The following is a 25,161-nucleotide window of genomic DNA, read 5'->3' on the forward strand; positions in this document are numbered from 1 at the left end:
TGGATATTCTTATCACTTACTTTGTAACTCTAAATGCGCAAGTACAATTTGCTCCATTTAATTATGCTTGGAAATCCCAGAAAATACACACAAAATGTGAATCCATCCTATAAGACGTGGTGAGTTTGAACGCAACCTCTCATTGCTGATATTAACATGGTTGAAGCGTGATTCAAATGTTCTGCTACTATTAAAGGAAAAAGTGTTTGGTAAATAGATTTTTTAAGACGTGTGCTATCTTTTAGCTTGATTCAAATTTTCGGTTCATTTGGAGCTGTTAGTACGTGCAAATATATATAATCCGTTTGTCTTTCTTTCAATAAAACACAGTATAAATGGGCGTATTTCAGACATCATTTCAAACGTTGATTAATCATGATTAATTCATTTGGAACCTATGATTAATCTGATTGAAAAATGTACCGGTAATCATTTGACAGCACTAATATGTAATAATTTGTAAACATACATTTGTTCCTTTAAAAGGTGCATAGAATTAAATTCTATCAAAATTGTTTATAATTTTCCAAATGTAAAATGTAAAACAAACATATTTTTCATGTTGACTGTACAAATTATATCTCTGTTTAATGCAAAGATCAATTTTCACAAAATGACAAATCTTTTTTATTATTGTGCTGATCATGGGGGGGGGGGGATAAAAAGGGGAGACAACTAAAAGTATCACATTTATATTTAAATGGCATTTCAATTCAAATTTGAATGTTTTGGAATTCAGTGGTAAAAATAAGAAGAGCACAGGATTATATAATTATTCATCTTATGCTATTTGGTAGCACAAGAAGTTTTTTGTAATTTATGTTGACTTTCCCTCCCTCGTCCTCTTGCTTAATAGTCCTCTTCTTTAATTGTGCAAAAGAGCATTCAGTGAAAGTGAAGCTTTAAAACACACCCTCGCCTTAACTTTAGCTGCATTTAACCTCCAGTATTTTTGTGATGTTAGGCCTGATGTCCTGTTTTTTCTCTGAAAAACATCCAGCGTCATGTCCTGTGCAAACTGAACTTTGTGCTTGAAGAGTTCTGCTTGTTTCGTCGTCTTAGCAGGACTTGTTCTTGAATCCGTAGCTTATACACTTATGTAACATTCAACATAACAGAGCTTGAAATAAACCTGAAGTGCGGTCCAACAACATTCATGTCCCGCTTGTCTCCTGAGGTCATTGAAGTACGAGGTCACCTAAAATTAACATTTGAGGAAATGATTAAACAGGAAGTACAAAGTTATAATAATTACGGTGTGCAGAAGCATTTTTGTCTCGTAGCGTCATTCCACGACAGCTTCTCTTGTGGCTGATTCTGCTGATGTTTGATTTACATATCCGGTAGCAAAATTTGCATATTTTGGTCACTATCGGTTGGTTGATTTGATAATGCAGCACTCCTCTCTGCCTGTTTGCATTCGATTTTGTGGAAATGGCCTCCTCGAGCTGTGACACGCCTGTTAAAACCGAGGCTTCCCATCTTGTTCTGTCTTTGCCAGCTGGTCCAATTCCTGCAGTTGATGTCGCAGTATGTCGCATCTCTTTTGCAGACGTCCTTGCATCTGAGCTTTGGGCGCTCTTTCTTTCTGCCTCTGGTGGTCAGTTCACCATATCGGCTATGTTCACACTGCAGGTTTTGCTCGTATGTGACCTGTACCAGAGTTTGTCAAATGAGATTCAGGCCTCATATGTGGATAGAAATCTGATATGTATCTGATGCTACTGCAGTATGAACGGTCAGGTTGCATATGTCCGACCCAGAAGTCATCGAAAGGCGTGTAATGCCATGCTTATGGAGACTTGCATGAAGGTACTCACCGATGTAGGCAAAAGCTCTTCTTGTCATCCAAAAACTATTTTATTTTTAAAATGATTGATTATTTTAGACTGATGACATTAGCGTCTGTCGTGTTGTGTGGTATTGCACCAAGTTCCCTGCATGCCAGAAGTAGCTGATACAGGCGAGGTAGGAGGGTGTCCTTGTTTTCCATCAGAACCTCAGCTGGTATATTCTCGCTCCCTGGAGATTTGCCTGTTGCCAGGCCTTCAAGTTCCTCACTTGGTGGTTCCAAGTCCAGCTCAGTCATAACAGGTAGTTAGGTAATCTAATTTTTCATGTCGGGACTAAAGTCTCTTTGCTGCGAGTAGAAAATCGAGTAGTTCAACCCATCGTTCCATTTGTTTGGTCTTGTCTGTGATGAGTTCTTCTGCTGTTGATTTCATTTGGGCAACTTTATTAACCTGTGGGCCAAGTACTATTCTGATCTTCTAGTACATCCTGCGCCTATCACCCGTGTCGGATGCCAACTGAATTTCCCCGCACATGTCTTGCCAGTACTTGTTGGCACATTTTCTTTATCCTTGTTGCAGCTTTCGGTTGGTTTAACGTGATCTGAGTTGGATTCTTGATGTGGGCTATGCGAGTGTGGCTGACTCAGAGCTTACATTTCAGAGAACCAAACAATTTTTGAGGAAATAATTAAATTGGAAGTAAAAAGTTATCATTTTTTTGTCAGTTAGTCGTAGATGACCGCAATGCATCCCATTGGGCCCATGTATTCCAACAGGAAAGGTGGTCATACATTTTTTGGCATTTATTGCAATAATAGACACAAAAAAAGACCAGAATTGATCAAATGTAAGTGTATTCCGTAGTGTAGGTAGGCATTGTTTCCTGGTATTTTGCATACACTGGATAATTAAATGTGATCATTTCAGGAGGAAAACAGTCATTTAAGGCTCTTTTAGCTGTACTCAATCAGAAGGTTTTAAATTGAGTCACACTTTTATGCAAAGCACACACGCAGAGTAAAAAAATACAGTATTGATTACAATAAAAAAAACACACAAAGAAGGTTTGGTAGCACTTTGTGGGTGAAGTTTGGCAGTTCTGCAGTACACATGCAATAGAATATATGATGCATGTATGTATAACCCTCAGTACAGGTGGTCCTCGGCTTAAGCGAATGTGATGTACAGTCGTCCCTAGCTATATCACGGTTCCAATATCGCTCCCTCACTATATTATGTTTCTTCAAAAAATAATTCATTATTAAATGATGGCTGAGATCGAGTGAAAAAAAAAAGGTTCTGCTCTCATTCCGTGTGGAAGTGGTACGTTTTGGGCTTCTTTGTCCTGCTTCCCCACTCCGTTTGAAACACTTTCTTAAGTTTAAAATAAGTAAATTGGAGAGGCTAACTATTGGCATAAACAAAGAATAACATCGCGTAAACGTTTATTCAAATTGAATCCTGAATTCACGTACCGCGGTCGGGTCTGGAACCAATGAACTGTGATAAACGAGGAGGAGGATGGCCGCGTGCAGAGAGGAGAGGAGTTTGCTGATGTTGTTTTGGCAAGGTTTTGGTTGATCATAGCCTGCTTTGTTTTTAGGCGTCACGACACCACCTTTAGAGTTGAGAGCGAGTCTCGTGTTGACTGATCAAAATTACGGTTTTAATTCATTAGTGGGAGCGCGTTTGTAAGCACAAAACGCCGTAATACGGAGCTCTGTAAACTGAGGACCATCTGTAGTTAGTAATCCGCATCCAATCTGCATGTAACAGACTTTGTAAGGCTTATAGCAACAAATCACTAGAGAACCATCAACATCGTGGTTACATGTCATCATACTTTTTGATTCAGACTCTGATTATTACTGAGCACAGCGTAACGTGTCCTAACAGATTCATTCAAGCAGAGGCATTGAAGGTACCATGGAAGCCGTAGGGCATGTTGACAGGCACGTTGGCTCTTCCCAACTCTTCAAACGTCTTGGCATTCAAAACCAGGAGGAATGTGCCTTTATCCTAACGTAGGAGAAAAAACAGAAACGTTCGAGATCTGGAAGAAATACGTTGTACTGTGTAGTGCTTCTGAAAAGGGGACTACTGTATATAAGGAGGTGCGAAGCTCAGGTCAGTTGCAGAGGGGGCTTTCCTTTTGGTTCGTGTTACTTTTGCATGTCTGAATGTGAGGAAATCAAATCGTTCTTTCTTTTCAAACAATCCCTTGCAATGTAGTAGTGAGCACGCGAATATGAGCCGTTTATTCACACATTTATACCAATGCAATTTGCACAATTAATGACATGTTTCCTCCTTTAACTTGGTCAGCGGTAGCAGGCGTGAGGAAGTGAAATGCCTAACGGAGATGACTACACATGAGTCCTGATTCAGCAAAATACAACCCTTTTCAACGACTCGCTCATGACTCGCACATCTCTAGTGTGCATGACCAGTCGCGTCGTGGCCCACCTCTTTTAATCCTGCCTAAGAATGGAATGTGTTCCGAGGTTAAACGGATCAGAGCACTCGCACCGGCCAAGTGGTGCCGCACTTTGGCCGTTTGTGTTGACAGCGAAACCGTCTGTGCTCATGGTGGAAGTGCAATCTGACACCAACAGCGAAGGGGAAACAGGATTTGTTGATAAGAATAGCCTTGATTAAATATTGGGACATCGAGGAGGGAGATCCACAATGTCTGATTTTGTTTGCACAAGTTTCTTATTTGGATCAAACTACGCTATTGCTAAACATCTTACCTGTGAAGGGGAGAGAATCACAGAGAGGATGACACCATCGTCTTCCTCCACGGCGTCCGGTGCGGGCACAAAGATGGGCTCCGATGGGAAGAGACCCTTGTGGTACCATACCTAAAGTCACAAGGGCATGAACAGTATTTGTAATGCAAGTAGAGTCCGCTCGCTCTGTTTCTAACGCCCTAAGTCATTCTCCACGAACCAGGAAGTACCCTGCTAACCAACATTCAGAGAGACGAATTGACTTTTCCCACCGATATCGCTACCTTGAATATCATATTGATTCAATATCAACACGAATCATACATGCTTTTATTCTTTATTTTGTAGTGTGGAAAGGTAGAAAAGGTTTGCGCAAGTGCTATTACTCCAACAGAGGACAATAGTATGCAACAGGATGAGAAAAATGGACACATTGACTTCTTGATGTATCCGCAGTGTAGTTTTATGGACAGTTTAGTGGCAGCTAGGCATGATATAGCGAGATTCAAGGTGCTCAGTGAGACATTTAAACCCGACATTACACACCTCCGACAGGGCCTGGCTCTTTTCTGTTGTAGCTGTGACGTTTTGCCTGTGGGAGTTTCCCGTGTGATGCCACTTCATATGCACGATGAGTTTGGTCGTATTAAACTTCCCCAGTTCCGTGCCACCACAGGAAACGTGTGCATAAAGTTTTGCACTCAGCTGCAACATCTCTTTACCGCCACAAGGCTGACATCACTCTTGCTCCTCGCTGTTTTGTTAGCATGCAAGCAAACACTGTTGCTCTGGCCAGGCGCTGCTGGATAGATGTGCTGGGTCGGAGTCTGAAATCGACTGCACGTATCGGAGCACTAATATCTAATATATTTGAGATGCAGGCTAATATAATCTGATTTTTTTGCATATTGATACCTGATATCAATATTGGATCGAGATATCCCTAATTAGGAGTTAACTGGCTGCCTCGTTCTTGTCAGAGCGCAAGCTACCACACGCTGCAATGCGGTGGGACCAAAAAAAATGCTTTTGTCAACAGTTCAACCTTGTAAGGTTTTGGAATTTTACAGCTCTTGCATTGTCATTTGCACCTAATGTTATGACCGGTAAGTATACAATTCAGCTATCGTGACTGTATGGCTCCATTTTACATACACAAAGTGCAGCTTTGAATTTTTTCTTTGAGTTGAAACAGACGTTTGAGGCCAAGTTTGTAATAACCTGAAGCTGTGAGGAGGAATCACTTGGGTTATTGTTGGATCAGACCTGGAACGTTTCTCTAAACAGTTGATGGCTGCATAAGACCAACTCAGCACGTGTTATTTTTACAGGCTGACAAGGTTGCACCGACTCATAAATGAGCATGAATATACAGCATAGGGTGCGCACACCTTGAGCGTCTTGTCGTTCAGGTCCATCTTAAGCAGGGTGTCTCCAAAAATGTGCCTAAAGCCGCAGCCGTAGAAATAACGATAAGGCTTGGTGTTGTATCGCTCGTAGTTGATGTGGGGGAACTCCAGACCGCCATACTGGTAGAGGTCATCACCATGGAGATCCTCGTGTTGGCAGAACACCTGATGACAAAGAGCGGATCAGCTAGTCATTGTCATGCACGGTCAGCAGAGTTTATGAGTTTAGCTGGCGGCAGCTTGAATGTATTTTGGAATACAAGTGTTCTTTGGCTGTTAGTTAAATGTGCATTACTGGCATATCTATGCATTTACGTAGTCTACTCACCCTGGTGCTGCAGGTTTTGGTGCATGTTGCTGTACTGGAAGGACGGGTGTTCAGGTTCTGGTCGGTCGGCATGTCATTAGTCACGTTAAGGGGTAAGACGTAGCGGCGAGGTAAAACTCTGCTCATGCTGTTGTACACCTGAAAGGGAAAAATAATAATTTTTCAAAGAATTGCAAAAAGACTAACTGAATAACTTTCCTCCATGTATGCCTCCATTTGCTCCATACGCCTAATTGCAAAGTCGCATCAGGGAATTAAGCTTTTGGACAGACTATTTTGGACCTTAGAGGTTCCGCGAGGATATATATCATCCTGTAGCGTGCATTCAAATAAGGAAAAGTATCAATGATGTAATGAGCTGACCGCATCGAGCGCTTCTCCCGACTTGCGTAAATTCTGAAGACAGTAGTTGTCGATGGCTTGGCCGTCATCTGAGCAGCACAGATCCAACATCAAGAATCCATCTTCTTCGAAGGCGTTGATCTGATGGAAGGTGGCGAGTGCTTTGGTGTGATATTGAACAGGGCTGACCTGGGGAGCGCAAAGCACATTTTTAGACTTGCCAGTTTGATTCCTCAAGCATAACGGCAATTGCTCACCTCACCAGTACGCTTGTCAACGAGGTGAAAGATCGTTTCCAGGCTGGGGTCCCAGTGGATGGCTTCAGAGAACGTCGTCCTCCTCATATTACATGTGATTATCCTCAACAGGTCAATTTTAATTGGCTGCTCAATGAACACCACATAATTCTCTGACATAGCTAGAGGAGAGAGAAGGTTTTTCTTTGTAGGAGGAAAAGGCCCCCAGCAGCCGCTACAGGATGTGCATGCTTACCAAAGCTGTGGTAGTAGGAGGGTTGATACTTGTTTGCAGGCTGGATGGAACAGAGAATTTTGGCGCCTATCAGGGTGTTTTCAGCATCTGACTTCTCAGGGGGCACACTAATGATGTTGTACATGGCCCCTGGAATGGACACAATGTTAACTTGCGAGAACACAAAAAGACACCAAGGGAAAATGAAGTGCACCAAAACGTAATGGGTTGTTGCTATGCGCATGTGCCACGTCTCCATAAAGTTCATGGAACTCAGTCTTGTAGTTTTACGCACACAAATCTACTAACTTGAATTTCACGCCGAGCAGTGGAAATGACGGACTGACCTGTGCCTCCGTACGAGTTGCCCATATTGTAGGTGGTGCCATCAGGGTCATAGTGAGGGTGGGCGGTGGCTCCATTAACAGCAATGAACTTGCTCCAGTCTACCTACAATGCACAGTGAATGCGATGGATCACTGACTCTGTAGAATATCTTGTCACGATCTATGTGTTAGCCTGCGTGACAGTTTAGTGTGTTTACACTTTTATGCCTTAGTTCCTGTTCTATGCTCTTATTTTGGTAGTACTTCCTGTTTTGCCTGGTTTGTGTCCGCCTGCTTTGCTTTCTTCTTTATGTCTTGCACCTGTTGCTAATTTGAGTTGTCCTATTTAGTTCAGGTGCGTGGATCTTTCTGGGTTGTTGCATTTCGTTCCTTCGTTCGTTCGTTTGTTTGTGTCGGTGTCTGTGTAAGCCTGACACGCTACTGCAAAGCGTTCTTTATCGAGTTCCTGCCGCTGCGCTGCAGCCATCATTAAAGATAAGTTTTTCCTGCAACGAGTGCCTGCTTTCTGCATACTGGGGTCATCGCCACTATGCCAAGAACAAGACGTGACATATCTTCCACAACTGTTTGGCAGATGGTTTCTCTGTTGGAACCAGGATTCTATTCAGAAATAACAGCCTCTCTCCAATTATTGCCTGCTTGCAAGTAACGCCAGGCTGAGATAAATACGCCCCAGCTATAATTAAAAGACATTTACTGTATGCTCTTGGCATCACATCACTGTGTCATCATGACGTATTATTTCTGTTATCATTTTGAATACTGTTAGAGTATATTTATTTTTTGTCATAGTTTTTGCTCTTGACGCCATAACTTCATAACGTCATGTTCGACCTTGCTGCACTTTGGGAAGATAATACATTGCATTGAATTGAATGTAGGCAGTGTATTTCGTACCTGTTCCAGGGTTTCTAGGTTCTCTGGGTTCACCCTGTGCATCAAGTTGGTCTCTGTGCTGACATAGTAGTCTCCCTTGTATTTCACAAAGCTGACATTGGCATTGTCTGTGGCCTCTGCGACAGACAAAGACACATGCGTGATGGCTGCAGTTTTGGTTTGTAAGCAGAAGACACCAGTGTTCATTCTGCTGTTTTGCAGGCCATTATTCAGACACGCTTGTAAACAAATGTCTGCTCTCCGCTCTGGTTCCCTGTACTGCAGTACATTCTCGAGCATAATAATGCGTGCTGTGAGCCCAGACACAAAGTTAGAAATCAAAGTTTGGACAGACACTAAATGGGGGAAAGTATCAGGGCTCACGCTGGCACACAACATAGCTGTTAATGTTTAAAGCTTACATAATAGATGGTTACAAATAGTACCATTATGACAGAAGTCGTAGGATACCGAAATGCTGGGACAAGTCCCCCTTGTGCATAACACGCCACATATGGGTTTGGCACTGCCTGCTAGGTGGCCATGTGCGTCATAACTCCGCTCCGGATTCCCACCAGGTACGCGTTACAAGTGAAAAACAGTGTTTCTTGTGTCATGCATTTATTCAGTGATCATCAGTGCCATGACAGCAGACTTCCACAAGCCCGGTGTAGTAGCTCATTGTTTATGGACATTAGCACTTCTGTGAAAGGCGAGGTGTGGAAGCGTGCAGAACACCTCCACAAGCGTGCAGGCCCGGCCTTTGAGTAGCGTGAGCCATGATCGCAATCGTGCTAAGAAGACAGAGCCTGGAAGCACTCTTGTTTGGTAACACTTCGCCTTCATAGCAAAATATGTAAACCAGAGGTATCCAAAGTGCGGCCCGGGGCCATTTGTGGGGAGTGGCTCATTGTTTATGGACAGGTTGTAGAAATAAAATAACCAAAAAAACATTTAAAAACACCGCAAAAAGCCATTAAAAACATTGTTTTTCTGATGCTTTTCCTAAAAAAGATGTTTTTTATGAACATTTCAGTGTTCCTCCATGTCAAAAATGGTATCCACTAGGGGTGTCACGAGACACTCAGTTCACAAGACGAGACGATACACGGGATTGGGTCAACCAGAACAAGTCGAGACAAGATTTGAACTTTACTTTTAGTAAGTACGATGAAAAAATAGTAAAAAAAATAGTAATAATAGAGTGAGTCCTCTCTCTGCCTGTTTGGAGGCGGGAGACGAGGAAAACAGACGCGTATGCACGCAGCAATATGCTGAGGCCGGCAAAATGATTGAGTTAATTTTCATTTATTGTGTGATTAATTAATTTATAGAATAATTTATTATCATCCTAGGCCTGGTGCCCACGAGACATTTTTTTTCTGAACGAGAAATCTCGTCACGTTTTAATCTCGCGATGTCCTGTGACACGAGATCTTGTGACACCCCTGCTATCCACAGAATATGTTGATACTCACTCGGGATCTCAAAGCGAGAGAAGAATCGCTGAAAGAGGTTTTTACAAGGGTCGGGCATGGATATGGTACCAAATTCTGACATCACGATACGATCCCGCTCGCTGTTCTTCTTGTAGGCATCGCTGTGTAGAAACCGACTCATGTATGTCACCTGACCTTTCTCCATCTTGAACTGGTGTAGCATGGCCATGCCATCGAACCAGTGGTTGTAGCTGTGGCCAAGGACAAGCACTGTCATGTGGGGCCTTACATTGAAATATACTGACAAGGGTTTTGGTTCACTCACTGAGTGTTTCCAAACTCAAACTTCCCCGGGCCATTTCGGAGCAGGCTGCCATTGATCCAGTGGGGAATGATCCCTTGTACCTTAGCGGGGATTGGATCAGGGGTCTCTTCCGCAGAGCAGACCAAAGGTGCGATGGTCTCCAAACCTTTTTGCGCTCCACTGTTAACTTCCTTCACCTTACTGTTGCCGTCTTCTGCACACACTATTGATACATCAATTATGACCAAGGAGAAAAAGCAGGGCAAATTACTCAGAAAATACAAGCAGAAAGAACAATTTACAGTATAAAATAGGAAACTGCCAAATTAACTACAGATCTGTTGGAGATAAACAATAACTTTTGTACTTTTTATGTGATGCTCTGTAAGTCAGAATGCACAGAAAAAAGAAAAGAAACAAGCAAATGTCTTGAAAATTGACCGTTTCAGACAATATCAGACACCTGGAGAACCTTCTCCAACTGGAGAACTCAATAACCAGGCCCCGATGGGATCCCTGCGGCGTTCTATACAACATTCCAGCGACAACTTGTTAGGCCTCCTCTTGATGTTCAGAGAATCTTTTATTAAAGGACGCTGCCAGATACAATAAGACTATTAGCACCAATGACCCTTATACAAAAACCTGACAAGCATCCCACTGAATGCTCATCTCACAGGACCATTAGCTTAATGGGTTGTGACGCAAAAATCCTCTGTGAAGTACTTTCAAAAGGATTTGAAAAATATCTCCCTCAACTGCTTCATGGTGATCAGCAAGACTTCATACTACAGCATAAACTGTTGATGACAATGTACGTACCTCTGGTCATGCGTCACCTAATATGTCCGCAAACATTCTAAACACCTGAGAAAGGCTCTCGACTTCACTGACGAGTAAACAAACTGAAACATTCTGGAAAGATGTCATTGTTGACAATGGATGTACCCCTAAGTGTAAACGGTGCATACCTGGAATACAGTACACTAAAAGGAATTGATTTATACTGCACGTCAGGCCAGACACAATGCTAGATGCTCCCACATTGGGACTGTGGCAGAAAGAATTGTGTAACTGCATGGAGATAGAACGACTATTACCAAGACAAAGACTTCAACAAACTCTGAGAACCATACATGACCTTGTTGACAGAAGGGAGCATAAGGTTTATTTTAAATGATGTTTTTGTCTATCCGGCACTGTTGTATACTCCACCTTTGTATTTTGGGTCAAATTGCTTATGTATGTTTTTTTTTTCTTTCAAATGCTGTTCAAATGTTGTTACTTTTGAAAATACTGGATGCACTTTATAGCACACATTCTCCAAATCTGCAGAGATCTTTACACTGATCTTCTATTCATTGTATATTTGGAAATTGTTAGTCATAGGTTTAATGGAAACTCCATGGTTGTAATCGGCACATTATTGAGTTTCAGGGATGATAAAATTCATCTTGGATTATGTTCTTCAATGTCTTGATAGATTTAATCCAGGATACTGGGGAAAAAAGGACACAAAAACCTGACAGGAGTGGCTCTGAAATGAACTGCAATCGAACATGTAAAATGATTTGCAGTGGAAGTCATCATTCATGTGCTGCAAACAGCTGCAAAATATGCAAACAATTTCCGCCACACAGATAATATTGACCAAGTACAGGAACTTCAATAAAAATCTAATAAAAATGGTTACCCTTCACAGTTGTTACTTAGCACGGGAAGCGCCTTGGATGCCTTCTGTTTTGCTTCTAACGCGCACCAGCTGCAAAGCAAGAAGCTAGGCTATAGCTATGGAGTCAAATGACTCCACATGAATAAAACATTACTTAATCATGTATTGAAAAATCATGTGGGGCCCAATCATCACGATTGTTATCACTGACGTATTTTATAGCGAGTGCAAGGTTTTATTTGCCACTATTTTTCATTAACTTAACATTGTACACTATTCTTCTTACATGTTTGTTATGATGTGGTGGTGATTGAACAAAAAAATAAGCAAGGTTTGAGTGCACCTCACCTTCATATTAGGACTCCTTTGTCTGTTTTTTAGTCAGCAGGTTCAGAGAATGTCATATACAGTATAACCATCCATGGTGGTGCAGTGTGTGGGTGTTTGTATGTGTTTGCTCTGTTATTAAAAAAATGACAACAAAGTGGGAGGAGGAAAAAAAGGTACGTTGACACCATTCTGGAAGGATGACGTGATGTATAATCTGTGGAGTCAAAGTTCAACATCCTTGTCTCATAAGATGAGTATGCAATGACAGCATCACACACCAATGTCATACTGATGAAAGGTGACAAAACCGGTTTTTGTGTTGGCAGTCACTCACACGTGTCTCATGTGTCGCCGAACAGCAGCTGTGATCCAATGCAATAAACATTTTTGGGACAGTTTCATTGAAGAAATGCAGGAAATTGAGGGGAATATATAAATCCCGCACACTCACATTGGAGATTCACTGGTGTTGTGATGTCTGGCTCGACTAATTGAAGACAACTCCCAGAGCAGACTGATTGTGTTAAAGAAAGCATCTGACTTGAATTTATCTTAAGTCCAGTCCACGGACTGCAGGCAGTTGTGCTGTACACTTGCATACAAGAAATGACACAGCTCATCTGTTTCTAGATCTTGAATATCAGCCTCTCTGGCCTGAGAACGGGTAAAAAGGCGTATTCTATTTAGTGCAAATATACTACTGTTGCGCTATACTATGGGACAATAATCCCGTACTTATACATGGTTTACTTATTCATCTAAGCAGTGGGATACAAATAATACTATTTAGTTGTACATAAGTCAGAACTTCCATACATCTGAACAAAACGAACAATTATATATGGAAGTATCATCCGTTAGTCATACATAGTACTTTTAGTAGTAGTACTTTTACCTGTACATTTTAACACTCTGATATAAATATTGGGACTGTAATACTACAGTATCAGTAATACACAAGTATATAGTACTTTATACATCTCAACACTGGGATAATAAAACTGCGGCAATTACTTATACTGTATATCACAACATCAGGGGCAAGTATTATTATTAGGTACTATCAAACAATTATAAATAAGTAACATTTTATCTGTACAGCTCAACATTTTGCTGGTAATACTGTAGTACTGTAATGGTTACACATTAGTAGTCATTATAAAGTACTATAGTCATTAACAGAGGAGCAATAATGCTGTCAAGTATTACAGATGTAAACATTTCAACAGTAATACTGAACTGTAAATGTATTGTTGACACTAAACAGTGGGGCGGTAATGCTGTAGGTAGTTTAAATTTGGATTTGCATTATTAGTTTACATAAATACATACATAATATATATTTGTTAACATAACCATACTAACGCATTTAAACAATGCATCTAACCATTGTAAATTATTATTAGTTATACTGTTAATCATTATTGGGGTGCCAATATTGGACAGTAAATAAGAAAACATGATGGGTTTTAGCTGATAAAGTATAGCAAGTACCAACATCACAGTCAAGTCATATCATTCATTCCGCCTTCAGATGAGAAGATCGCATTAAGAAAAATAATTGGACGCAGTTTGTACGGGGTTGGAAGCATCTTACCTGCATTATTGACAGGAGACATGATAGATCGTCGTGATGAATGAATACTAGCACAGTCCTTGTACTAAGTGATGTTCATGCACCTTGCAGTAGAGGTAAGTACGCGCGCTGCTCAGCTCACTGCGTCGCTGTTATGTAACATCTGTATGACGTAATCGATTCACCCGTGGCATACCCAGCATATTGGTGTTTATATAAAATTCCTACCAGGACTAGATGCTTCCATTCCTCTTCTGATGAAAATTAAACTACTGCATACCGTTCGCGGGTGTAGGTGTACCCAATGATGTGGCCAGTCTATGCCATATTGTACTTTACAGCACAGTAGAGATGGTCGAGTTCTGAACGAATCCTTCAAAACGGTGTTTTTACAGCCTCAGATTCACTTCAGTAAGTGACTCATAGGAACTCGACTCAATAAAAGGAATCGAGTTCGCGAAACACCCATCGCTACAAGCAGCCATTAGTTGTTCCAATTTCTACACATACAGTAAAGTCTAACTGATTTGATTGTGAAACCAAACCTAAATAGATTGTGTACGAGTTATTTTAGTCCATATGTAGAGTAATTATTTATTGAAAAAGCGGCATAAATGACATTTTATTTTGTAAAGAATGAATACGAATAAGTAAGATTTATATTCTGGCAGGTAAAGTGGACACCTAAAAGACCTCGGTGTCCAAACAGGTTGATCCAGATAATCTTTGTTAGAGGATTAAAACCCCACGGAGGAGCATATGGCTCCATCGAGTTCCAGACATGAACCTTTAACCGTTCAGGTGACGTATTTTTTATTTTTTTTTACATATTTAGTTTTTAATAAGAGTTGGAAGTTGTAGCCAGGGACTCCCGTTATAAATAATTATTATTTACCGTTAAAATTAATCAAAAAACGTTTTTTTGAAAAGAACATATTAATTCAAAGTAGCTGTGCTGTAAATAAATGGTTAAAGTGACGTGTCATTTGTCATTTTGTGCTAGTAAAAATGTAAATATTAGCTCTTCAGCTCACCTGCGTTTACGGCAATGAGTCAGATTGTCATGGCAACAGCAAATCTTATTGTTTCTCGCGAGATGACAATAGTGCGTTCCACCTCGGGAATTTTTGGAATTTAGAGTTTAGCTGCTCACCGGGTTAATGTTGTAATGAAGCAGCGGTGCCATTATTGATTCTGGGCCCATGGAAAAAATATATATATTGGGTCCCTCCTGAGCAGCTGAGCCCTTGGAACTGTCCGAACTTTTCCCCCCTGTATGACGCCCCTGGTCGTAAGTCCTTAAAGGGGCTCTATTATGCTTTTCCTCCTTTCTGAACTATGAATGTCGTTACAATGTTCTATTCTCGGGTTAAACGATACCCATGTGTCAGATAATGAGGTTTGCGCATTTGGAAGTGAGCCCTGAAGCCAGTTCTGGACGAGTTTTTTTTAACACGAGTTTCACTGACGTCAACACAACCCGGACTTCCTTATATTGGCACGACCAGTGCCCCCGCTCTGCTTTGCTCTGTTCACCGTGTTAGCACGTATGGCTTCCAGGAAATGTTTGTTCGGGTGTGCCTAAAGAGGCAAGCATCAGGCAGAAGTGGTTGCAGTTGCTGATTCCCGACCAGCAAAAGAAAAATATGTTCATCTATCAACGGTATTTCACACGGGACTGTTTCGTGAACATGAGCCAATACGAAGCTGGACTATCCAACAAACTGTTGCTGAAGTCTGATGCCTTTCCAACGTTACTTGGTTGACGAGTCAGAAGAGCAAGCTCTAAGTAACAATTTAGCGTGTCCTGACTGTGTTTATTTTGCGTAAGTAATTGGACAAAAGGGGTTCGGCAGCTGTCCTCGGGAGTGATTGGGAGTGTGACCAATCACAGTGGAGTGGGCTCGCGGGTTTTTTACTGAATCAGGTACCCGACTCAATTCAGCGAGTGACGCATAGGAACTCGGCTCAATAAGTACCTGGAGGAGGGCCAGGGGTGGCGTAAATTACACAGACTGTTTGGACGGGAGGCGGGAAACGCCGGGAAGTGCAGAGTCTGGAGGATCTAGAAAGCTCTCTGTGCGGGTTGTTGTGTGTAGCTGCTCTATAGGAGTCCAGAACTCAATACTAAGGCCCGCATTGGGAAGGACACTGATGGTATATGAATTAGCACATCTTTAGCACATGTAACATCAAACAAAGACCCATATTTTAATTTTTTAAAGCACCAATTTTACTTGCACAGGCTTGTGCTGAAAGTCAGTCATGGATCATGATGTTAGCAGTTAAAGTTTTATGGTGACTAATAAATATCATATTTGCTTAGGAGGATACATTTTAACCGCTGTCCATAATGTCTTCATCCAAGAGCTCTAATCAATGGACTCTGGCAGAGCTTCTGGGCCAGCGGAGGCGGCTGTTGGGCCTTGGAGCACTGCTGGCTTGGTTGGTCCTCTTCCATCTTCTTGTCAATGTCTGGCTCCTCTGCATCTTCACTAGTCTCCTTGTGGTTCTGGGGGGTTGGCTTGGATCCCGAGCCATTCTGGATGCCAACAGCCTTCTCCACTTGGAGCACTTCCTACCTCTCGGTGGGGTGACACCTCCTCTGTGCACAGCCGAACACGAGTGGAGGCTCAACCATGAGATACACAGTGCTGTCCACAAAGCAGTGCGCGACTTTGTGTCCTCCTGGTATCGCACTCTGCTGCCAGAGGTGGAGGGCGAGTTTGAGCGTGCGGTGCGTAACTCCATGCTGGAGTCTGTGATGGAGCTGAAGGAGCGTGCGAGGCGAGTGGACAGAAAGGCTCTGGTTCAACGTCTTCTAGAGCTGTACGGTTGCCACCTGCAGAGCTACATGACAGCCAGACGCATGCAGCAGACACATGGAAAGAATGTTAGCCTTTGGCAGATCTACCAGGAAGTGGAAAACCCTCATCCGGCTGTGAGCGATGCAGCTTCCGAGCTCAGCTACGCAAGAGCTGTGGTGAACCTGGTCTTGCATGTGCTTGTTCCGTACCCTCAGATGGAAACCAGGACAGGAGGGTACATGGTTACGGAACTCATCACCTGCAATGTGCTGCTGCCGCTCATAAGCAGGGTGTCTGATCCCGACTGGCTCAACCAAACCATTGTAGACATCTCCAACAGGTCAGGTAAACCACAAGATGGCACCCTGTACAGGTGTCAGTTCCATGATTCCTGGATCACCTGTCAGTCGTCTTCGGATCAAGCGAGCCTTGCCAGCAAGAGCAGCTCTGATGTTTACGAGCTGTACAGCCCGGCTAGTGAGGAGGACTCACAATGCAGCATGCTTAGCCTGACTTGTTCTGGGAAGGCAGAGACTTGCCACGCAGGCTTGCTCACACCGTGTAAGATCAACTGCTGCTCCCTCACATCAGGCCAGTACTCTCACCTCCAAGACAGAAACATGCTGTCAGTGGACTCCCTGATGCAGTCTGACTCTGAAGACGAGACGACCAGACGTTTGTGCGAATGCGGTCCCTCGCCCAACTTCTGCAACACTGTGAATTTAAAGGATGAGGTTGACGATTTTGGCTGCTTTGCTCCACTGAAAAATCTCGGGCCTAAAGTGGTGGTGCCTGTGGACTCCCACTGGCCTGCAGGGATTGCTCAAGAAAAATCCCCCGCTGGTTCTTCAAAGGGACTTTGCCTCGGCCCATTAAACTTGAATGCTTCAAACAAACCATCCTCGTCAGTGAACATCCAGAATGTGCAAATTGCTGGAACTGTCAGTGCAAAGGATCAGCGTGGCACTGGAGCACATCCTCTCTACACGATCACGGTAACTTTACACATCCAGTTATCTCGGACCTTATACTGTATGTGAAGATGTCTTTTTCATTCACAAACCCTGGATTTTCTCTCCTGTAGTTTGAAACGGCAACTTATCCTGAAAACGGCGATCTTCTGCAGCCTATGATTTGTCACTCGGTCAATCGCAGATACAGCGAGTTCCTCAACTTGCAGACACGCTTAGAGGAGAACCCTGAAGTCAAGAAGTTCATCAAGAGTGAGTGATAATGAAAATCTGCCCGAGTAAACCTATTGAATACAGGTGGTCCTCAGTTTACGGCGTTCTGTGGTTACGTATGCGTTACTGCTTGAGAACTGGGAAGAATGCACTATATTCTCAATATTGATAGCACTTATCTCAGTTGCTTGACTGTTGCGACCATCACTGAGGATAAAGATTACATTGTATCGTGTACCGAGGATGACGAGGAGGTGGTTGATCAACGGTTCACTGTTCACTGTCCGAACCACGGCAAAACAACAAACTCTTCTGAAAGCGACAGTAATAACGAAGCAGTGTGGTGGTCTGAGTATTGAGATGGAAAGTTTGCTAGTGTTTTGGCTTTTATTTTTTACTACTATTTCATTGAATTCTTGTAGTTTTTCTGTATTTTATGACCTTCATGTGTTCTGTGCACAGTGTTCGTGACTTATAAGTTAAGTTCGTTATAATTTAGGTATAAGATCCAACTTACACCAAAGATCAATGTACATGACAGTCTAGGAACGGAACTCGTAACCCGAGGGCCACTTGTGCCAAGGAACATGTACTACAGTATTTCCAGGAATGGTTTTGTATTGCAGATGTAAAAGGTCCAAAGAAAATGTTCCCTGACCTTCCATTTGGAAACACAGATGGTGAGAAGGTGGAAGCCCGTAAAGGTCAACTGGATACTTTCCTGAAAGTAATTATGAGAACTAGGATTAGAACTCGGACTACACTAGGACTTCCCAAACTTTTTCACCTCAACACCCATATTCGAAATGATTCAACTTCGTGAAATGTAATATGCCATAATGTCTAAATATACTGTACATAAATTAAAGAAGAAGAACACAACTGATATAAATGTATTACATGAAATAAAAAATCTACAGCCATTTGCCAAGAAATTGTGAGCGAGCTTGACAATCAATAAAATTGGCCACCCAATAACAATCCGCTCAGTATGTTTTGTCACTGGAATTGAATCTCTTGTCTTTTTTTTTTTTACAGCAATTAAGCAGCATTCCCGAGACAGCTATGAGTGAGGACATGCAGGAGTTCCTGGCTCTAAACTCAGGGGTTTGCACGTATTTTGAAAGAAAGCCTTTTGGCAAGTCAAGAATCGATAAGGTGAGAAGGAATATGTGCACTGTGGATCTTGAGATGTTTGAAATGCTAAAAACTCAGTTGCCCATTTGACCATTTTAGAGTCAACAGGAGGAATCTTATTTTATCTTATTAGATGATGGAAAATGCTTTAGACACACTGAAGACCGCCTTTCCTCATCCGGAGGCCTCGAGTCCTACAGAGGACCTTGAGGGAGACTCTGATGGGAGAACAATGGACAGCAGAAAATACAGGTGAGACTTCTGGCACTTTATTTGTTCCCCTAAATATATTGACTTCATGCTCCATGCGCACGTCACGGCATAGTCCCCCCCATGGATTGTGGGACCCTACGCACAGCGCTTGTTCCGTGTTTTGGGAGGGGTGGCTCTGAATGTGCCAACTTGCATGTGTTGTGCACTGTGTACTGAATTTTATTTGATAAAACAATGTAGTGTTGGTAGTTGTCCTGTGTCCATTTACTTTTGTTATCGCTTCTCTTATTTTTATCCGACACCATAACTATGGTTAGTGTTTTGTGTAGTCATCCTCCTTCTGTTATGGCTGATGTGTGGCTAACGAGCAACCTTGAACAATGGAATGCTATCATTGTTAATCAAGCTCTGGCTTGAAGATTCATGTTATTAGTTAGAATAAATCAGCGTATCAATCAGATATGCTAAAAAAATAGGTGCACATAAGAGTGATTCAATATTTCTAATAAGTAAAAATTGATATTGAAAAAAATCAAATAGATCTTATTTTATTTTTTTAAATAAGAAAACACAATTGTAATATAACATTCATTTACCAGTCCTGTTTAGATTTTATGTGATAAAAGCAAATAGATTTACATGATTTACAGTGGTCACGTTTAATTACAATATCACACTGCAAAAAGTTATGGGGATTTTTTTTAAAGTAAATGTTAATAGTTTTTTTTTTTGGTGTGTCTGCAGCTGCATGTTCCCAGGCAGGCCAGGGATAGTTAGTTGCAGTAGTTGCTAGTAGTTAGTAGGGGCGTCATGAGTCGTGAGATTAAAACTTGACTATTTCTCGTTTAAGAGAAATGCCGTCTCTCACAGGCACGGGGCGAGACTGTCAGACTGTGGGCTATGGCATCGCTACTGTGAAAGATAATACACGCCATATGGAAGTGGCTACGCGCAAGACAGGATTGGAACCACACATTAAGTGCTTTTCGCACACTATAAACCTTGCAAGCCAACCAGCACTCAGTATTCCCAGCGTCACTCGTTTGCTTGTGATGTGTGGTGGCTTTTTTTTCATCAGAGTTCAACAGCTGCCGCGGTGTTAAATGTTCAAGCAGAAGCTGTAGTAATTCTGCATGTGATCAAATTTACTTAAGATCAAAACACTGTACAGTAGCTGCATATGACTACTGTATAACTGCTTCCTGGTTTCACACTCTAAGCATCACAGGAATTGTAGTTCCTTTCACGTAAGCATAAAACTAATCTATCAGCTATAACTGCCGTCATTATTTTAACTTTCATAATTTTATTAGTTTAGTTTTCGTTTTTGTTTCAATTTGTGGAAAGAAGTTCTAAGGTTAAAAATATTATGAATGCATGAAAAGTTATAAAACATTTTAAATAAAAAAAAGTATGTTTGTCCAGTCCTATATTTTGTTATTGTAGCTGTCTTAAACGTAATGTTAAAATATCGTCTCATTCTCGTGAACCCAATATTGCCTATTGTCTTGACTCGTGAGTTGAGTATGGTGACACCTCCTCCCCTGCCCTCTGACTGAGAGTTGAGCTCAGGCTCCCAAACCACCGACCAGCGCAGCTCTTGAGGCACTGGGGAGTGAGGTTTATTTAACATTGTGGCACACAGCTAAGATAGCTGGCATTCGTTACACTTACACTTGCTTTTGTGTTTTCTGCATCAGGAGGCTCATGTTTCCAAGCAAAGTGTCTCCATCGCTCAATACACCCGACTTACATCCTAAAGTGACTTACTGCTTTAGTGACGGCAGCCCTGTAAGTTGCCGTATATCATCATATACAGTATCCCACTTATTGGTAATAATGGATAGGGTTGACGCATTTGGACACTTTTCTCTAGGTGCTCAATGGCATGTCCTTGTCCAGATTGGAGAGCTTTGTCCTGGAGCAGGAAAGACTTTTAAGCGAGCCACAAGGCAGAGAGACAGCCAAGCAGAGTGAGACTTCAAGTGCCGACAAGAAGCCTTCTGGGAAAACTCATGGCACAGGTTTATAGTCCTCACTTCCACACATAATTTTAACATGAAAAGTCGCATACACGAGGTGGTTGTAGTTTCCTTGAAGTGGGCATAATAATCTACAAAGATTTTGCAGAGAGAGTTTTCCACCAGGCCATCTTGTAGTGACAGTGTTTGGCCACTTGATGGCAGCACAACTCCACATTTTTCTCTGTTGCTGTTTAAGAATTCCACTATTATTGCGCGGCTATATTGTTTTCTTTTTTAATTTTCAGACACAGCTGTGGCGGATGTTGCTCTGAACATCTTGTGTTTGTTGATGAAGGACCAGTGGAGTTGGCTGTGCACTGAGAACATCCAGAAGACCATCAGACTCCTCTTTGGCACTTTTATTGAGAGGTTGGATTTACTTCTGCTCTTTGTGTCTCGCCTTCCGTAACTGCCTTGTTCATTGTTTAATAACATGAGATGCATTTTTCCGTAATTAATGCCAGTCTTCACCCATTATTTTCAGACTTGATATGTCGCACGGTTAATTGTACACATTCTAATGTTGTTGTGTGCCACACATATTAACCAATATTATATACCAGTATTAACTTCTTCGTTTCCTGACCTCGTTGGAGGATCATCGCACTTATGAAGAAGGCTGAAACAGCACTCTGTATTGTGTTTGGATATGTTATGATATGCTGTGATGTATGAACTTGTTATAGTTGTCACGTTGACTTACACTCAGGGCCTCCTCTGGCCAAATTGGATGCCCTAAAAGGCAACTGTAGTCACCACATCTCTAGTTCCCTACTGACCAATTAAAAGCTATTTTTAGACTATTTGACTTGAACCTGCATTTATTTAGATGCATGTTTTGGAGTAATATGAATTAATGGGAAACAAATTGTTCAATAACTTATTTTTAGTGCAAAATAACAAAGTGACAGAATTATAAAAAGTTGGCCAGGGTGTGATCAAACCCACACAATGTGCATTTAAAGGCAGCAGCTGTACCATCACACCACCAGGGACTAACATAAATGGGTGAATTTTATTCTCGTAATCTTTTGCGTGCTGTCAATCATCGTGGGTCAGATTACTCGTCTCTTTTTTTCCTTCTCTCCTGCCTTGGGCTAACTTGGTGCTCCATTCCTCACGGCAGCAATGTGCAGCCTTTGCGCATTTGCAGAGGACACGCCCCCCTCCCATGGCAGGGCTCCAGAGCACAGTGGCTCCTAACTAAACATTTTTGGAGCGCAAGCAAAAATTTAGGGTTGCACACTGAAATGGATTTGCAAAGTAAATATTCACATTTCCTGTTATTTTTATTGTATTACTGATAAATACTTGAACGATAAATGGTAACTGTCTTCCGTGACCACTCTGTTTCTGTCCTTTGCTTAAAACGGGGGCCGTGGAGAACTTTCAGAAGTAAAAAAAACAGTATAAATTCAGTGTCCAGGTTTATGAGCGCAGGTGTATCCACTTTCCAGCACTATTAAAACTTCTTTGACAAAAAGAAAGGAGAGGTGAGCTATTTGTGTTTTATGTGACTGGCAACATTTAAATGTATTTACAAAGCAGATCTCCACTCAAACAGTGCGCTCATTAGTCATGAATTACAGGCATTACGTCTGAATAGTTATGAAAATACCAAACAAAAAAGTCCCATTTGGAGTCCGAAGACCAGAGGCTAGGCGGAAAACTAGCTAGCTAGCTAGCTACCTGCTGCCGGTGACATTGAAAGGTGAGCGGTTACACACGGTTTAATCGATAGGCTTAGCCTGTGACAAGCTGTCGTTAATTGACTCCACATTTTACAGGCTATTTTTCATTCTCACAGTAGTAAGGGACAAAGTGCGTTCCTGTCAACTCAATGCAGGACGCGTACGTTTATCTGGTCGCACGTGTGCAAGTAAATGAAAAATCGAGTGGCGATATCTCAAATTTTTGTCGCAAAATGCAACCATTTAGTTACAGTCTGGAGCCCCGCCCTGTGGATGGTAGGATCCTAGGCACAGCAGAACACATGGCTCTCCCTACACTACTCTCACAAAGGTTCTATTAGCTATATTAGGTAAGGTATATTGTAAAGGTTACAGTTCATTTTAGGTTCATTTTGAAATTTCACACGAAAGCCGAATATCTGTAACTTTTTGGGCCTTTTTTTTTGCCTGTGCATTTATTTGCAATAATGAGTACATAACTAATCATTCATTCCCGACAACAGATCCCTCATTTTGGACGATTCTACTTCATGGGCGAGTTAAAGGAGATACTTGTGAATTCTGCATGGTATAACCTTAAATTGCCCTCCCAGGCATTGTTTTTATTTCAAATGCAATGTTTATGCCAAACTGGAAATTCAAATTTCAACAAAGGCTTTTCTATGATTAACACTGGGTTTGTTTTACCACAAAGTCTGTGGGAACTGTGCTTGTTTAAGCTCCAGTATTCTGCTGTCATTAACCTCACTGCCACTTTTGGATATGTCTCTGGAGCTTTCAGGGTCCACTGAGCATGTCACTAAGTGATTCAAGCTGCTCTTATGTTTGAACATTGCTGAGCTTGTTCACGTTGCATCACCTTTGCATGCATGGCTTGAAGATGTCACATATTCACAGAAAGCAGGTATTCCTGCAAATGTAACTTAAGTGTCATGTTGATTTTTGCCACAGGTGGTTGGATATAGGGGTGGCCCACCTCACCAGCGCCCCCTGCTGGGTAATTTACCTCCAAGTACTGCAGGAGGCCGTGTGGCCGGGAGGCACCCTGCCCGCTCAACCACAGCCTGAGCGCAGCGCTGCAGAAAGAGAGGAAACGAAGGAGCGATGCTTGGAATGTCTTATGCAGATACTTCCAGGTTTGCTGCAGCTTTCACATTTTCAGCTCACTGAGTGGCCATTTTGGTTTGACATGTTCTGTCTGGTTTGTGTTGATGTTTGTGGCTGCGTAGAGGTCATCACTGACATCTTAGGCAGTGAGAAGTACAGACTGAGCTTGGAGACCATGCTGGAGTCTTTGCAGGACCACCGCATTAACAAGTGAGTCATCAAGCAATTGCTTCACTTCTTTTTACAACACCCTGTCACGTTTTGCAAAAACGAACTGTGGGGTTTCAACTACATGCAAGGAACTACATTGCTCTCTTTCTCTCTGTCTGATGTATTTCATTGGCTATGTAACACCCACTGACACCAATCCACAGCATAACTTCAAATATATGCATCGTGATGCATTCAAAACTTGTATCTCCCATAAGCCTCTTATGAAGCATGTTGCATGTTTGCGTGCAGACATCTCCTTTACTGCCTCTGTGAGTTGCTGCTTGACTTTCTCATACCGGAGTGGAGTGATGATTCCTTCCAGACGTCTCTCGTGCACAGCCTGTCCAAAGACAATCCCACATGACGGACACACTACACCTCAGCTGTCTCACAGCCTGGACTGTCGGATTGTAAGCAATGGCGCAACAACGTAGAAGGACTGTGTTCTTGCTCAATTTATACTAAGGCAGTTTTAGATGTCTATCTTCCAGATCCATAATGCTATCCAGTACAAGAGCTTTATTAAAAAATCCTGCCTTTACAAAGATCAAGAGACATTTCCCCAAGAACAATATAACCTGGGATAAGAAACACTTACTTTTACAGTGGATGCATTGGTATCAATACAAGGACTTAGAAGATATAATATAGCATATTCCTAAGTACAAGTAAAGTAAACTTGTATGTGGCGCAAACCTACACAGGTTGTATGTTTTTGTTACGTACAGATCATAAAACGCTTTGGTTCAAATGATATTAACCAGAGCATTAAGACACTGACAGTGTATTATATACGGCTGGCCACCCGGGCCAGTATGTTTAAATACTGTGGTGCAGTGATGTAGAACTGCATTGCATCATACCGAGAGTTGTTTTTAATAGTTGTATTGGTTTGTGTGTTATTTTCAGATGTTGCATTTACACACACGTCCACTTTATTCCCAGAGAAACTGTCCCATTATGTTGGTGAATAAGTGACCAATTCTATGATGTGGGAGCCCTGAGTGAAATTTCACCAATAAAGCCAACAGTGTTGAGATCTTCCCATGATTGTTTGACCTTTTCTTCCCAAATGATCTCTTTGATACAGCTTTAATAGTGTGAAAAATTCTGGCACTTATTACATTCCCGATGAACCATGACACTACATAAAAATACGCCTTTTA

General features: G+C 41.9%; 2 protein-coding genes across 5 annotated transcripts; one reads left to right on the forward strand and one right to left on the reverse strand.

The window, feature by feature from the left end:
- Positions 1 to 609: 609 nt before the first annotated feature.
- bco2a (beta-carotene oxygenase 2a) lies at positions 610 to 13,973 on the reverse strand. Of its 3 annotated transcripts, none has more exons than XM_054754878.1 (12): positions 13,848 to 13,973; positions 10,063 to 10,264; positions 9,777 to 9,988; positions 8,320 to 8,435; positions 7,423 to 7,525; positions 7,097 to 7,225; positions 6,862 to 7,022; positions 6,626 to 6,793; positions 6,263 to 6,400; positions 5,917 to 6,099; positions 4,547 to 4,657; positions 610 to 3,812 (listed from the first exon to the last, which is right to left on the reverse strand). In XM_054754878.1, the coding sequence occupies exons 1-12, from the start codon at positions 13,864 to 13,866 to the stop codon at positions 3,696 to 3,698; spliced, it is 1,659 nt and encodes a 552-aa protein (XP_054610853.1). In that variant the 5' UTR covers positions 13,867 to 13,973; the 3' UTR covers positions 610 to 3,695. The 3 variants fall into 3 exon arrangements, with proteins under 3 accessions (XP_054610853.1, XP_054610854.1, XP_054610852.1); XM_054754879.1 differs by lacking the exon at positions 13,848 to 13,973 and adding an exon at positions 13,641 to 13,825 and having other exon boundaries at positions 10,063 to 10,255; XM_054754877.1 differs by lacking the exon at positions 13,848 to 13,973 and adding an exon at positions 13,641 to 13,825.
- Positions 13,974 to 14,063: 90 nt separating this feature from the next.
- Positions 14,064 to 25,036, forward strand: snx19a (sorting nexin 19a). Of its 2 annotated transcripts, none has more exons than XM_054754873.1 (12): positions 14,064 to 14,420; positions 15,988 to 17,421; positions 17,511 to 17,649; positions 18,237 to 18,337; positions 18,649 to 18,768; positions 18,881 to 18,999; positions 20,661 to 20,751; positions 20,837 to 20,984; positions 21,230 to 21,353; positions 23,627 to 23,811; positions 23,905 to 23,992; positions 24,245 to 25,036. In XM_054754873.1, exons 1-12 carry the CDS (start codon positions 14,379 to 14,381, stop codon positions 24,357 to 24,359), a joined length of 2,706 nt encoding a protein of 901 aa, XP_054610848.1. In that variant the 5' UTR covers positions 14,064 to 14,378; the 3' UTR covers positions 24,360 to 25,036. The 2 variants fall into 2 exon arrangements, with proteins under 2 accessions (XP_054610848.1, XP_054610849.1); XM_054754874.1 differs by having other exon boundaries at positions 14,354 to 14,420; positions 15,946 to 17,421.
- The last annotated feature ends 125 nt before the right edge of the window (positions 25,037 to 25,161 follow it).

This window comes from Dunckerocampus dactyliophorus, chromosome 16 (genome assembly GCF_027744805.1).
Source record: "Dunckerocampus dactyliophorus isolate RoL2022-P2 chromosome 16, RoL_Ddac_1.1, whole genome shotgun sequence".
Classification (NCBI taxonomy): Eukaryota; Metazoa; Chordata; class Actinopteri; order Syngnathiformes; family Syngnathidae; genus Dunckerocampus; species Dunckerocampus dactyliophorus.